This window comes from Micropterus dolomieu, linkage group LG08, assembly GCF_021292245.1.
Source record: "Micropterus dolomieu isolate WLL.071019.BEF.003 ecotype Adirondacks linkage group LG08, ASM2129224v1, whole genome shotgun sequence".
Lineage (NCBI taxonomy): Eukaryota > Metazoa > Chordata > Actinopteri > Centrarchiformes > Centrarchidae > Micropterus > Micropterus dolomieu.
The window spans coordinates 19,455,902-19,471,506 of NC_060157.1; the positions used below are offsets into that span (position 1 = coordinate 19,455,902).

The 15,605-nt window shown below is 40.1% G+C and overlaps 1 protein-coding gene across 1 annotated transcript in view; it reads right to left on the reverse strand.

Annotated features, from left to right (window-relative positions):
- Nucleotides 1–205: 205 nt before the first annotated feature.
- Nucleotides 206–15,605, reverse strand: part of kcnc4 (potassium voltage-gated channel, Shaw-related subfamily, member 4) — a 30,506-nt gene continuing 15,106 nt past the window's right edge. The window contains exons 2-4 of the mRNA XM_046055771.1: nt 9,777–10,713; nt 9,040–9,216; nt 206–2,295 (exon numbers count right to left, since the gene is read on the reverse strand). Coding sequence (XP_045911727.1) covers nt 2,228–2,295; nt 9,040–9,216; nt 9,777–10,713 — 1,182 coding nt within the window. The 3' untranslated portion in view covers nt 206–2,227. The remainder of the gene's footprint in view (nt 2,296–9,039; nt 9,217–9,776; nt 10,714–15,605) is intronic.

A 15,605-nucleotide genomic window follows, 5' to 3' on the forward strand; every position in this document is an offset into this window, starting at 1 on the left:
GCAGGAGGCACAGCTGTGACTGCCGTTACACCACTTTAAGCAAGATCGACCACTAGACAACACTTGTGTCACCACTGTAAATAGCTGTACAGTAGATGACAGGAGTAGCATTATATAGGCAGCAAACGCTTAATGGGGGGGATACAGATTACATAATAAAAATAAAAATTTAAACTGTGAATGAAAATTTAAAAAAACGACAAGATTTTCTCTTCAACACCAGGGGGGAATGGATTTTATTTCTATTTCTGCATAGAAACACATGCCTACATGATACAACAGTCACACACACACACACACACACACACACACACACACACATATCTGACAGTTGGACTGGGTTAAAATCCATCAGTCACTTATACAATCCATAATGGGGTAGATATGAAACTGATGTGCTGTGTGCACATTCGAGTATATACAACAGAGAAAACAGGAAATGAGGCTAAATAGGTGAATTATCAAAATAATAATCTTTCATTATTGGTTAACAGCTCTTTCATGGTGCATAAGCATGTCATATTCAGAGGAGAAATGAGTTTAATGAATGATCCACAATGGTGAACTCTGCTACATACATACAACTGTGCTTATACATAATTACAGACCTCTGGGTCAGCATAGAAACAAAGCTGGAGTCTAATGAAGATTAACTGAACTTTCCCTTTGTTTATTAAACATAAGGCCACTATGGTAGACCATGAGGAATATATTATAAGCCACAAGTGAAAGAAACCACACTCCTCCTACTTCTCTCTCTGTGGAAACATGTCACAGATTTTCTACAGATCCGGCACAACCAGAAGTGTTGAGGAACAAATCTAATTACATTACTGCACACACTTAAGCTCCATTACTCAACATGAGGCACAAGTGGAACTGATGGCATTGCACTGTATGTATTTCTTTTTTTTCTTTTTTTTTTACTAAGAATGGTAATGAAAATCTACCATGTAACCTAAGAGACTACATTTGGTCCAGACTCAACCAGTAATGATGCATTAATTGTATACGGCTGATGTAGTAGACAATACTGCTCCATTGATTTTTTTTTTCTTTTGTTAAATTCTCTTATTGTTAAAGGATTTACAAACAATGTCTTGCCTGAGCAGCATTCATACCACGCTGTTTCTCATCAAAATAACTGCATGTTGTCCCTGTGGTCAGTGTTGAAAAGCAGAGGCAGAGACCGGATGATCAACAAAGAACTCTGGGTCTGTTTTGATGAGGATCGAACAACGATTTCAAGTTTTTATCTAATCCTAGTTCACAGTAACATTTTTGCTGTACAAACCCATATTCACTAGAGTTTGGGAGTTCTTACTCGACACTGAACAACATTTATGGATATGAGACATTAATCTAAATGATGAAGTTTAGATTTTTTTTTGCTTCCAAAATGAGCACAAACTGACTTTCTGTACATATTACTCCAAATGTGAAAGAAAAAAATAAGAATCAGGCTAACAAATGCAACCGACATCTCATTAGTAAAGATGTTGCCAGATGGTTTAAACAGACACACTTCAGATTAAAGCCCTCGAACATTTTGTTTGAAAATCTTAAATCTTCCTCGATAACATTAAATATTCATGACTGAACAAGCAACAGTCAAAGCTGACCAACAAATAATAAGATAGTTATTATTTATTGAGAGTTTACGGCCCAAAAACTCAGCTAATCTGCTTCATCAGGACTGTGTGGGTCTGGTTTGATAAGATTTGATTGACAGTGCAATAACAACCCTCCAACTGTCATCAGATTCTGATTCAAATGTTGCTAAATCCTGATTGGAGCACAGACACACATGACATCAACTTTTTCCAACCGAGTACAGAAATGTGAAATAACCTAAAATGTTACAAAACTGGCAGAAAATGTGTTCATGTAGGACCCTGTTGGTCATAACAAGAAGCTAACTGAGAAAATCTGTTTTCAGGACCTTTAAGACAACAGTACATTATACAATGCCATATCATGCAATACATGCAAAATGCTTTGTAACATGTAAATGAGTGTGCATGTGGTACATCTTCTATGCAGCTGATTTTGTACCACATGGTTTAGGATGTACAACAACAAAAAAAAAATCCTGTCTTGAATAAAAAGAATCCGGTCTGCCGTTCATTTAGGAACGACACAAAAGCAGGGACGAGAGCTGAAGCTATACACAGCGTGTATTCTGCCGCAAGTTCATGCTCTTTCTCCTTTTCACAGCCAATCAGCATCAGGTCAGTGTGGTGACCTCTGGCTGAGCGTAGTTTCCAGTGGCAGCAAGGATGTCTTTGCAGCTCTCTGTAAGGAAACGCAAAAGGACAGAAATACAAGGGTGACTTATGATCTGAGCATGAAAGAAAACAGACCTGTAGTCTAATAGTTTTTGACACGGTGTAATAAAGTATCTCTGTTGAATAAAAGCGGAAGCTGTTCAGGCTGTGAGTCCATCACAGGCGCAGCTAATGAATATTTTCATCATTAGTCATCATCAGCAATCATTTGTTTTTTCAAAATGCAAATCAATAAATTGTTTAATCTATAAAACATCATAAAATTGTTTAAGCCCAAGATGACATCTTCGAACAGCTTGTTTTGTCTGACAAAAAGATATTTAATTTACAATCATATTTAGCAAAGCTGCTAATCCTTAAAGTTGAGAATCCTGTGAACGTTTGCCAGTTTAACAAGTAACTGGTTGACTTATATTTTAGCTCTACTTCACAGATAGAGAAATCCAACAGATCTGAACTTTTAAGGCCAGCAGGACGCTTTTGCTTTGACCACCCACGTTGTTAATGGAAACCTATTAGCCACAATCATCAAGAGGAGTCACTTGGGAGTACGGAGGGTCATCTGAGCTCAGAAGCCTTTTTTCTGCTTGTCTGTGTATCCACCTGCTGTTTCCTCTTAGCAGCACTAGAATGGTTTGCCACACTGTTATTGCACTTGTCGTAAGGAAACGAGCTGCCAGTTGCCACATCGCTGCGACAATGCGATTTCGATCAGTTGCTTGTTTAAATTGTGACATCGAGCGCTAACACTGTCACAGACTCCCTGTGACAACCTTAATCACTTCAAATCCAGCAGCATTTTGTTCCCACTGCACGGGGGGGGGGGGCATTTCCTGTTGCTGATAACCATCTGAGCATCTTCAGACCTGCTGAATCCATTTGTCCTCTTCACTGTTTCCTGCCATACTGCTCTGGTGAAATATTATCCATACCTCCTGGAATTAACCTAACAACATCCCCTATGGGCATAGCTCTGAAGAGCAGAGCCAGTGTCCCATAATCTGTCTCTATCTAGGCAACTCAAAATGGCTGCAATCACAAAGGGAGCCTTTTGCATGTTGGACAAAAACAAAGAGATGTTTTGATTTTGAACTCTGCCACAACAGTTTTTAGCGTTGTTAGGAAACGGTGAAAGTCCAATTGAAACCTTTTTTCAGATGTGTTGTGTATGTGTGATATTCCACTGTAATAGACTGGGTTGTCATTATCCACATACTCACCAGACAGAGGACTCACGATTGAATTACCCCCTCCTCTCTCTCTCAGAGAGATTAGTTTTGAGGTGTTCTGGCTTTGCTCAGCTTTACATTCTTTTTGTCTCTGCAATCAGAAGACAGCTCGCTTGGCTATTTCATGAGCTTACCAGATAATTTAGCGTATTATTAGAGAAATCCGTGTGACAGCAGGCTGGGGACAATTTGTGTTTCTCTGTGTTTTTGGCTTTCCCACTGTGACTGGGAGGCTGTAAATACTATATTGACAGATGATTTACTCCCTGAGCATCATTATGTGTCCATCCACATCCGTGCTTCTCATGTATCTGACAGATTTAACTTAGGTTGTGTGTGTTTTTTATATTTTTCCTGCATGTGACAAAATGCCATGAGCCAGCACCACTCTACACATTTAGGGATTGATAAAGGCTTTTAGGCAACACGTTGAAATACAATTTCTTGTAATGGACTGTCAAAAAAAGTGTGATATACCCTCATAGGAGCCAAGCTACAGTAAGTGCCCCATTTATGTGTTGTTTTTTTCCTCAACAGTGATAAGCTAACGAGCTTTGGTGGAAAAATACATCTCAGTTAAAGTGCAGTTTTGCAGGACACCTTCAGTGTTGTTTGGCTGTTTGTTGACTGGGTGGGATGTGTGCTCAGGAATGGACCCATGACTGCCAAATACAGAGTCTCTTCTGACAAAGGGCTTCTGGGTACTTTATGAAGCTCAGATGCAAGATCCAGCAGCCATTCAAGCAGCTAGAGATCTAAGTGGAACGGAAGTTTAATGGCTGAATTTTGCTCCTGAGCGAAAGTTGAAGAAATCTGATGGTTAATTGTGGTTTAAACTTTTCTTTATATTCAACACTTGATGCCAAACAGTGGATCACTTCACAAATCTGAGGTAGAACATTCAAAACAATTATGATAAAAATCTTTGTCAACAAATATGCATAAGTAAAATTAAGTAAAAGCTTTTTCAGTCCTTTTTCCTCAACAAAACAAAAAATAAGACCTAGTATGAATCAAGTGAATAAAATCAAATATTTATTAAACGTTTGTTATATTGTTATTGAAAAAAATCCTTGTTATTGTTTTATTATCCAGCTCTACATGTCACAAATGTGTAGTTTAAGTTAGTGATCGCTGAGACAGTTGGCAGTCCAAGGTGTTTCAAAGAAATCTGGATGTCAACAAGATGACTGATTGAATCCAACTCACATTACAAATACTTGTACTTGAACCTGAACACATGTATGTCAGGAAAAATACAGCTTTTTCTTAAATATTTAGACACAACAGTTGCTGGGTGCCCTTACCTAGCAGCGTTTCGTGAAGATGATTTTTCAAGAAAAGCTTTCAGAGTGCACAGCGACAGATAGATGATGCCATTACTTCACCAACCATCGATTTCCTTTTAATCTGCCCTGTGAATAATGACTAAAAACTGCCTTGAGTCTGTGGAGGTTTTAATAAAGATGATAGAAGCTCGGAGGTTGGGTGCATTCACTTTTGTTTTCTCTCACCTTTTAATGAGCGAACTCAAACCTTTTGTTGAGTCTATAGACATTCATTGACACAACTCCACCAGACACACATAGTTTCTTTCTAATCATGCTAGCATCATGGCTATAGGGATGGTGAGTTCGACTAGTGACCTGTTCAGACTGAAAAATCATAAGAACATTTTGAAGGACTGCCATGAAATGTTGTACAGACATTCATGTTCCCCAGAGGATAAATCCTGCTGACTTTGGTGATCCTCCGATTTTTCATCTTTTGCCATACATTCACATCAGTGTCTGCTGTACTGTGTGTTTAGTGCCAAGAACATGACTCTGGCATGAAAGTTTACTGTTGGTTCCTGTGTGATTGTGGGTTTCGACCCACAAATCTCCCACGTGGTCACGTCCGCCATTTCCCTCACACCTCCCCTCTAATGTTATACACACAAACACACATCTACACATTTACATTTGCTTGCTTGCTGTATGCTTGTTTTGGATGACAGCGGTTTATTGACTAAAGGTGTGATCACTTATCTGTGCCGAAGTAAATAAATCCCATTATAATTTTAACAATTTGATGCTTGTGGTTATTGTATATTGTGTTTTTAAAGCAGCTGATTGTGACGGTCACAGCTCAGATTCACCCTTCACTGTCCACTCTATTTATGCAGAATAGTGTTTAAATGTTGGCATTTATCTTTTTGAGACTGTTTTCACATTTGGTTGTTGATCCCTGATTCCAGGGATTATTATTATTATGACTTTATTAATAACTTGTGTAATGTTAATAATTGTATTAATATTTATAAATATCTATGATATTTTTGCTAATAACCAAATCTGTCCCTACCAGATCCCAACAGTTGATGTATATCATCGACTGTGTTTTCTGGTGTATAATTACAGCGTGGGCTGCAAGTCTGGCTGCACACTTTCAGTCCTGTTAAACCTCCTGACAGCTGAAAAGGGAAAAGAATTATAACTACTGTATGAAGTCCATTATTCACGTGAGGTTATTTTGAGTGGGTCATTTAGTCTACGAAATAAAAATCTTCACTTTGACATTTCAGCTATGCACTGTGCCAACGCCTCCATCAGCGTGTCACTTTCAACACAAAGACATGTGCTAATGAAAGATGGCTTATTTAAAGGAATAGATTACCTTTTGGGAAGTCCTCTAATACACTTTCTTGCTGTGAGTTACATGACAAGATTGATACCTCTCTCATGTCTGTATATGCTAAATATGTGCTACAGCCAGGAGACATTTAGCTTAGCACAAAGACAGGGAATAGGGAAACAGCTATTTTTTAATTTAGTCTTAGTCCATGTGTTAAAGGTCCTTATCATATTTAGTCAACCTCATCCTGGTGCTTTAGTTTTAGTTGACTAAAGGGTTCGGCATTTAGTTTTATAAAAAATATGAAACTATTTTAGTATAGTTTTAGTCAAACTTACTTAAATTATTTTATAACTTATTATCTTACCATTATTTGATGAAAATCGCAGGCTGATCTTCAAGATAGCCTATATGTAGCACTACCACCTTACTAGTTGGCTTAATGTGTTAACCTACCTCACCTTCTTTGTGGTGTGCCTTAATGTGTCTCTTCAGGTTTGTGGTATTCTTACCAGCTATTTTATTGCCACATTGCTTCCCTTCTGATAGGCAATGCTTTTTTTCCATTGGAACAAAAATAAGCCCAAATATCACCTTGTTTCTTTTCCCACACCCTGTTGTTTTCATTGTTAACTTTAACTTGCCTTTTGTGCAGCAGATACACTTACATACATACATTTTGATGTATGCAGCGGTCTGGTTCCATGCAGTCTCACATCTCAGCTATGTGTGACGTGCGTAGCCGCCACCTGAAGCATTTATTTACGCTTCAAGTCTATTTATTTCACATTACGCAAGGTTGATTCCCAACAAAAGACACTGAATACATTTATCTACATTTTGCAACCTAGGCAGAGCAGAGTGTGCTGCTTTGTGGCCCTCTGCTCTGGTTTGTAATGTAGTTTGCAGCTACGGCTCACATTTCCTATTATGCCTTCTCTGCTGGACTGAGTAGTTTGTTGTTTCATGTTTCAAAATGCATATATTGCTTTTTGTTAGTGTTTGTAATGTGTCTGTTCAGTGCATGTGGTTTATGTTGGTTGGCTAATTGTCATTTTTGTGCCGGTTTATAGTTTCAGCCATAGTGAGGTGGCTGTTGCATTTCTTGACCCCAACTGTGTTTTGCTAAAGTTTCACACACTTTCGTCTTCTCGTTACTGTCAACAAAAAGAAAGATTACAAGCTACAAGGTTGATTTATTTATCACATTAGAAAAGGTTTTAAAGTGAAATTGTGTTTGTAACTCCGTTCTGTTATAATGTACAATATACATTAATATAAAAGCAATTATAAATAAAATAAATAAACTATATTCAATGGAGCAGTGCTGAAGATGTCTTCAGCACTCTTCTATATCTCTTCCCACAAGGCAGCAGAGTGAACAGGCTGTGGCTGGGGTTGGTACTGCCCTTTAATATCCTTTTGGCTCTGCGCAAGCACCTCACCTCACTGATAACACTGATGCTCGGGAGATGGGTACCAATGATCTTCTGAGCAGTTTTAATTAACCACTGCTGCAGAGGCCTCCGGTCCTGAGTTGTGCACATCCCATGCCAGTTAGTGATGTTTCCAGTTAGGTTGTTTTCTATTACTGCTCTGTAAAAGCTGACAAGAATGTGACACAAGAATTAAGCTTCCTCAAGTAGTAAAGTTGTTTTGGAGCTTTCTTCACCAGTGTCGAGATGTGAGACGACCATGTCAGGGTCTGTGATGCTGATTCCCAGGAACCTCCAACTATTCACCTGCTCCACCTCAGCACCAAGTGTAGACAGTGTGTGTCTTTATCTCCTTCTTCCTAAAATCAACGATCATCTCCTTGGTTTGCTGACGATGAGCAGTAGGTTGTTCTCTCAGCACCAGTCTACAAGATTATGAATTTCCTCCCGATATGAAGTCTCATCGTTGTTTGAAGAACGATAGTGGCTGTCTTCCCTGAACTACTTTTTAATCTTGGCTTATTTCATCAACAATATTGCATGTTAACCCCTTGTCGCTTGAATTTTCTTACAATAAAAAAATAATAATTATTTGTGTTTTCATTTGCTTTCAAGCTGATGTTAAATTAAGTGAAGATTGTTAATTTGTCTATAGAACATAGAAAAGATATAAATTCAGGTATGATGCAGGTATGATGCAAATTAGCGACAACAGGCATAAACAAGAAACCAGGGCTTGCAAAAGGTTCCTAGGTACGTATCGAATATGCACAGGCATCGGGGGAATACATGCGTGTGAAAGGAAGAGGTATGATGCGAATTCGTGACAATCGGCATCAAGGGGTTAACATAGTCGCAGGTAGTGTTTAATGATGTCACTGTCGTCTCGTCATTATCTCGTCTTAGTCATGGAACGAAATATAGCTGTCGAACATATTTAGTCAGAGTTTCCGTTAACAAAATTAACACTAGTCCAAAGGTAAGAAAATCCACCTACCAGCACCTCTAAAGCTTAGTAATGAACACATTATATCACATTTGCTTAATCTGTACAAAAAATAGAGTAGAAAAACTGTGGTTTTAGGGAGGGTTTTATGTGCCCCCTCCCCGGAGCTAGGCTAGCTGTTTCTTCCTGCTTCAGGTCTGGGCTAGGCTAACAGTGTCCTGCCTGTAGCTGGTATTGAGCAGATTGACAACCTAATGTCAATCTATCTAATAGAACATGTGAGCTAACTGTCAAGAACTATGCATTTGGCTTGAACCTGGTCTGCATTAACAGGATTTTCCTGAATACACTGTCTTCACACTTCGCAGAGAGCACCAGTGGAGGAAACACAAAATACCTGACGACATACCTATGGAACTAAATTTTCTCCAAGATGTGAACTGAAACCACAATACAGTTAAAATGCAGCAATGTGCAATGCTGCCAACAGTAAATGTGTATATTCAGGTATGTATGTAACTTACCAGTATGGATGTTGGGGTCTCCAGAGGTTAGGAGGAAGCAGGTGGCCTCTTTCTTAGTCTTGTCGCGCCCCCGGGTGCACCGCAGGGACCACTTTTCACTGGGGGACAGTGGCTGGGTCAGGCTGCAGCCTTCCTCCTCTGAAAGGGCCACATTTGCATCCCCGTTCTGCTTGGAGTCTGACAGGAAGACAAAAACACACGGCATTGTAAATGCCAAAGCTTCTATTGAGATTGCCTCAAAGTTCCAGACAAAGGTATATTGCATAAAATCTGTATTTTTCTCTGATGAAATTTAATTTGACTGAGACGTTATAAGGAGTAATTTGATCCTGGTGTTTTACTGTCTTTATGACTAAACAGGGTTCATCGGTCAGGCAGTCAGAAAATGATTGATGGAAAAAGAAATTTGATTAAATGAATAGGTTAAACGGAATTATATTTCAAAATTTAAAACCTACTGAATAAATACAATACAGTAACATTTGCTTAAAGTGTCAGTTCACCCAAATTACAAAGACGGCATTTTTTAACTTACCTCTAGAGTATTTAGCCATGCAGATAGTTTTGGTTTGCCCAGGTTTTGAGAGAGTCCACACAAAGATTTCTGCCTAAATACAGTGGAGGTGAATGGAATTATCACAATTAACACTATCTGCATGGCTAGATACCACAATTTTATCACATTTTTTCCTCTCATTTGGGTGAACTGACCCTTTAATATTGTGTTGCGGCCTGACCTGAACGGTTCCTGCTGACATTATCCTCAGCAGCCAGCGGACATGTGTCACTCTGAGTGCTGTCTCTGTGTGAGTTTGTTTCTGACTTCCCAAATGAGACTGAGTCAGTCGGAGCATCTGGGTTCGGGTTGTGCTTCTTCTTCTTTTTTGGCAGCTTCTGTTTGGCCATAGCCAGCGAGTAGTACATCCCAAAGTTATTGACGATGACAGGGACCGGCATAGCTATGGTCAACACCCCGGCCAGGGCGCACAGCGCTCCCACCATCATGCCCAGCCACGTCTTTGGGTACATGTCTCCGTAGCCTAGCGTCGTCATGGTGACAACCGCCCACCAGAAGCTGATGGGGATGTTCTTGAAGTGTGTGTGGTTGGAGCCAGTGGGGTCATTGGGGCTGGCTCCAATGCGCTCAGCGTAGTATATCATGGTGGCAAAAATGAGAACACCAAGTGCCAAGAAGATGACGAGAAGCAGGAATTCATTGACGCTGGCCCTCAGCGTGTGGCCCAGCACGCGCAGGCCAACAAAGTGCCGCGTCAGCTTGAAGATCCGCAGGATCCGAACAAACCGCACCACACGGAGGAAGCCCAGCACGTCGTTGGCAGCTTTGGATGACAGACCCCTCAGGCCCATCTCCAGGTAGAATGGCAGAATGGCCACAAAGTCAATGATGTTGAGCGTGTTCTTGATGAAGACAACCTTGTCTGGGCAGCAGATGATACGCACCAGGAATTCAAATGTGAACCAGACCACACAGATGCCCTCCACCAGGGTGAGAATGGGCTTAGTCACCATCTCCCTCCTCTCCTTTTCTTGTGTGACGTTTCCTATGACAACCAACTCTGTCCGGTTCTGCAGTTCATTGAAGGCTTCATGGGTCTCCAGGCAGAAGGTGGTGATGGACACCAGAATGAAGAAGAGAGAAGCAAATGCTACTGCCTGGATGAGACAGATGAAACAATGAATCAACAAAATTTCATGTCTTCCCACAAATAAGAAATTGTACAAAAGCTTGCATTACAGCCTTTGCCTGCATGACGTGTGTCTCTGGAAAATTGGTTTTCAATCCATGCCATATGTAATTATATTATAAGACTTCTTTTTATCTACAGGCTTTACAGTATCACGAATAAAAAGAGATGGATGTGCCAATCAAGTCTGTAAAGCAGCATGTTTTGACAGATTTTGTTCTGGTGGAGACAGTGAGTGTCCGGTGATTGACAGTAAGCACTCATAACACTGATATGAGAACACTTAAGTCAGGCACAAACAAATATGATAAGACACAAACTTTAACAACATCAAAGTAAGGCTGCACGTTTATTGTGATGGACTATCGTCTGTGAAGTTAGTTTTGCATGTATAAATAAGAATGAATGGCAGCAAAAAGCTTTCTCAGAAAAGGAGAAAATTAGCCCTAATATTTCTAACTATGCTGACCAGTTACCAATAAAACAAAGGGAAGGGGCTTCCAAAACCACTGTTACCTGCCTACCCATGACAGAATTGTTGCACCTGTGGGATAGAAAAACATACATCTTAATTTGACTAACATTAGATAAATACAACAACAAGTAAAGTGGAAAGAACTGAGTGGCCAAGTGTTTGAGAGAAAATATTTCCTTATATGCTGAATGTTATTTAAGTTGAGAATTTTCTAACTGAATGTCATACCAAGGTCTAGACAGTAAGATTTTTTAGCCGTTACACTTTTGAAACACTTGAACACAAGAGTCTAAGAGACAGCCATGCTAGTGACTCTGTGAGGCTATACTGCAGTGTTTTGAGCAAAATGCTAACATCAGCATGTTAAGATGCTCACAATGGCTGATCTAACATACTGATGTTTAGCAGGTATGGTGTTTATTCACCATCTTAGTTTAGCTGTTAGCATGCTAACATTTAGTTTAGAATTGAACAAATTTAAATTTTCGACCCGATGATGGCACAAGATGAAAAATCAGGGGCACACCAGCATTCCTACAATTCATCCTGAGGAGGAAATGAATGTCAAAACCAAATTTCATGGCAAACCAAGTCATAATTGTTAAGATAGATAATTCCTGACCAAGGTGGTATACAGTGGTCTATACCTGGCCACTAGCATGGCTGAATGTGAAACGTTAACAGTGAATACAAAGATGCAAAAATGCATAAAAAATGGGTGTGTAATGACAGCAATACAAAAGAGCGTCACATAAAATGGCAAGTATTTGATATTATTAATTTATATCAATCATGCAGCCCAAGTGGAACCCAAATACATCAAACATTATTTTAGCTCCACTGCTACTACGCCTCCTCATGACATCCTGTTACCTGCCAGGAAATGATTCATTGTTGTGACTGTCAACTGCCACTTTAGTATGAAGATTAGTGAATGAACATGGTCAAGAAAACTTGATGAAGTTGAAACCAAGCATCAGAATGGGGAAGAAAGAGGGTTTAAGTGACTTTGAACGTGGCATGGTTGATTGTGCCAGACAGGCTGGTCTTACAGAGAATGGTCCGGAAAACAGAAAATATCCAGTGAGCGGCAGTTGTGCGGACCAAAATGCCTTAACAGTAACTCAAATAACCACTCCTTACAACAATGGTATGCAGAATACCACCTCTGAACGCACAACAAGTCGAACCTTGAAGCAAATGGGTTACATCAGCTGAAGACCACATCGGGTGCCACTCTTGTCAGCTAAGAACAGGAAAATGAGTTCACAATTCACACAGGCTCACCAAAACTGGACAATAGAAGATTGGAAAAACGTTCCTGGTCTGATGAGTCTTGATTTCAGCTGCAACATTCAGATGGTAGGGTCAGAATTTGGCAGACATACATACATACATACATACATATGTATACACACACACACACACACACACACACATACATACATGGTTTGTTTTGTTGTTGTTTTTTAAGTCTGCAGGAGAGCCAGGATAATTTTAATTCCATTAACATAGGCCTTACCAGTCACAGACAGCAGGGGGCGCTCACATGGTGCCAAGAGGAGGTAACTGATTTACTTTACAAATCATGGAGCTTCTGAGTGAGTTGTGTTTGTATTTTATGAGGAAAACAGTCTTATATTTCAATTTTGTTTCTGATAAAAGGAGGTTTTTGGATTATCTGGAAACAACACATGTCATCTCCAAAGAAAATCCAACCACAAGGGGAGGAGAAGGAAGTGAAAAGAAGAGCAGAGCCAGCTGGCAGAGAACAGCAAGGGAATAAAGAAGGAGAGATTCTGGACAATAATCAGTCATGAAAGACTTACAGTCACCTTCCCTTGTTTCCTGTAGTCAGGTTTATCAGACATGTTTCAGTGAGTCCGTCAGTGTTCCCTCTAATACAAATGCAATATAGAAAATAATACAATTGATCTGTCTTAGAAAAACAAACCTAATCAAAAATGGCAAGTGAGTCAAACCACTTTAACAAACAATGGGAGGTAAACTGAACGATATGGCTGCATGGTATTGACCTGACCCAGCACAATGGCCATGCCTGTCTGTGTTTGTGTTAACATTGTGTGCTGATCTGTCTTTAGTGTTTACTAAAGCCTGGACAAATCGTAATGTCTGTTCAACCTTTGTAATCATCCAGCTGGATAAACATGTACCTGCGCCTTGCATGCACTTGTCTATCTCCCCCCGCGTGGGCTCTAACGTATCAATTAGCTTTATAGTGTTTGGGTCTATGATTAGAAAAACAAATTAAGCATCTGATGTCCAAAAGGGAACACTAATTCAATGTGGAACAAATAAGCTATATAGGAACTGGATAGTTTAAGGAGTTTAGTGAGATGGAAAAATAGCTCCCCATGTTTAAAACAGCAAAAACTGAGATTCTGCACACATGTAGCCTATATAATACATGTCTGTTTATATGTGCATCCAGATAATGTGCAGCTTCCTACCATTACAACCTGCTTCAGCTTTGTCCCTGCAGAGCTCTGAAGCACTCGTGGCTCTGATCCCCTGAGAAGATGAGGACTGAGCAGCAGGACAAGAGGGAAAGCCGTAAAGCATGGACAACATCACCAAGGTGATGCTGAGTCAGAAGGTATATCACAACAAGCTAGCAGCATAAAACAAAAAAAGAAGTCAACAAGAGTATAAAATAACAGAAAAAAGGAAATACTCTAGTTATGTGCCTCTAAATTGTACTTGAGTAGATGTACCCACTGCTCAGTGGTCAACATAGAAATGTTATTATTATTACATATTTCAAAATGTTTCATGCTTTCATTCGAAAATGTAATGTGTTTCAGTAACACTGCAAACAGCCTTTATTTACCAAAAATTAATTAAGTACTAATTTACATGGACTCACAGTTTCTGTAATACACGCAGAGATACAAAATATGCTTTCCTTGTTTCCTCTCATCCATGATTTCCTATTGAAAAGCTATCCAGACAAAAGAGCCAGATACACAGGCAACCCCAGATAAGTAAGGTGGTCTCCATCAAGCGAGAGGCTTCAGCCTTTGTTGAGGTTTCTCAGCAAGACAATTTCCAACGTCCATTAAAAAAAAATGGTCCCCAGCTTTTCATCAGTTCTTTCTTGACTTCACTGGTTGCATGATAGACCTGACTAATAACCTGAATCATGGAGCCCAGTGTAAACATCAGAAGACGAGCTGTTAAAGGATGTACAGGTATAAGTTACTTGTCAGACATTTACCAATCTACACAAGGTCATGAACAACAAGAGTTTGGAAATATGATAACAATGCCATTGTGTGCTAATGCCTACACTCTTTGGGTAAAAACATACCCCTTTATCCCATTTAATAAAAATAGACCTCAGTTTAATTTTATGATTAAAATTATATTTAATTTTGCAGATATTCTCCCAGTTTGGCAGTCCTCGTCTTGCTCTGTTGGGGACAGTGTAGACAGGCAGGTCTCAGACACCGTAAAGCAGCCACTTCTTTTCACCTGCCAGCGATGAGCAACACCTTACTGTTCACCCGGACTTGTTCAACTATGGTTTATGTTCTGATTGTTTTCATTTGTATAAAGATTACTATAACCTAATGTATGCATTATGGCTCCAGTGTTGATTCTCTTAACCAGCAGATAGCAATAAATAGACTAAGAGGGACATTTGAGTGATATATCACTCATATGTCCCTCATGTGTTTTGGGTTACTTTACTCAAGATCTGAGTGAATAGTGCCTAAAAGAAAGAATCACAATAAACCAAACAATCTGTGAATACTATTCTGCTACAGATTCTTCTATTTTTTATGTGACTTAGGCTTTCCTCTTTCTGTCATCCTAAGGTTTTTCTCTTGTTGCTGTCATGGTCTATCCATGACCAGTCTTGTGAGTGTGTTGTGGTTTGGCCAGTCTCTCTGTGTGTGGTGTGGGTGTGGCCCAATCCTGGGCCAAACAACTAGCCTGGGTGGAATATGCGCACAATTCCCTATCTAGCGCAGCCACAGGTATGTCCTCCTTTATGGTGATGTTGGGCTACCAACCCCCTCTCTTCCCAGAACAGGAACGGGAGGTTGCCGTCCCGTCGGTCCAGGCTAACATCCGTCGGTGCCGTCAAGTGTGGAGAGAGGCCCGAGCGGTTCTGGAACGGACCAGGACCCGTAATTAACGTTTGGCAGACCGCCACCGGATCCCTGCACCTACGTACACCCCCGGACAGATGGTTTGGTTGTCCTCTCGCGATCTTCCACTAGAGGTGGAGTCTCAGAAGCTGGCACCCCGGTTTGTTGGCCCCTTCGAAATTGAGAGGGTAATCAATCCTTCTGCCATGAGACTGAAATTACCTGCGTCTATGAGAGTACATCCTGTGTTTCACGTGTCTCTTCTCA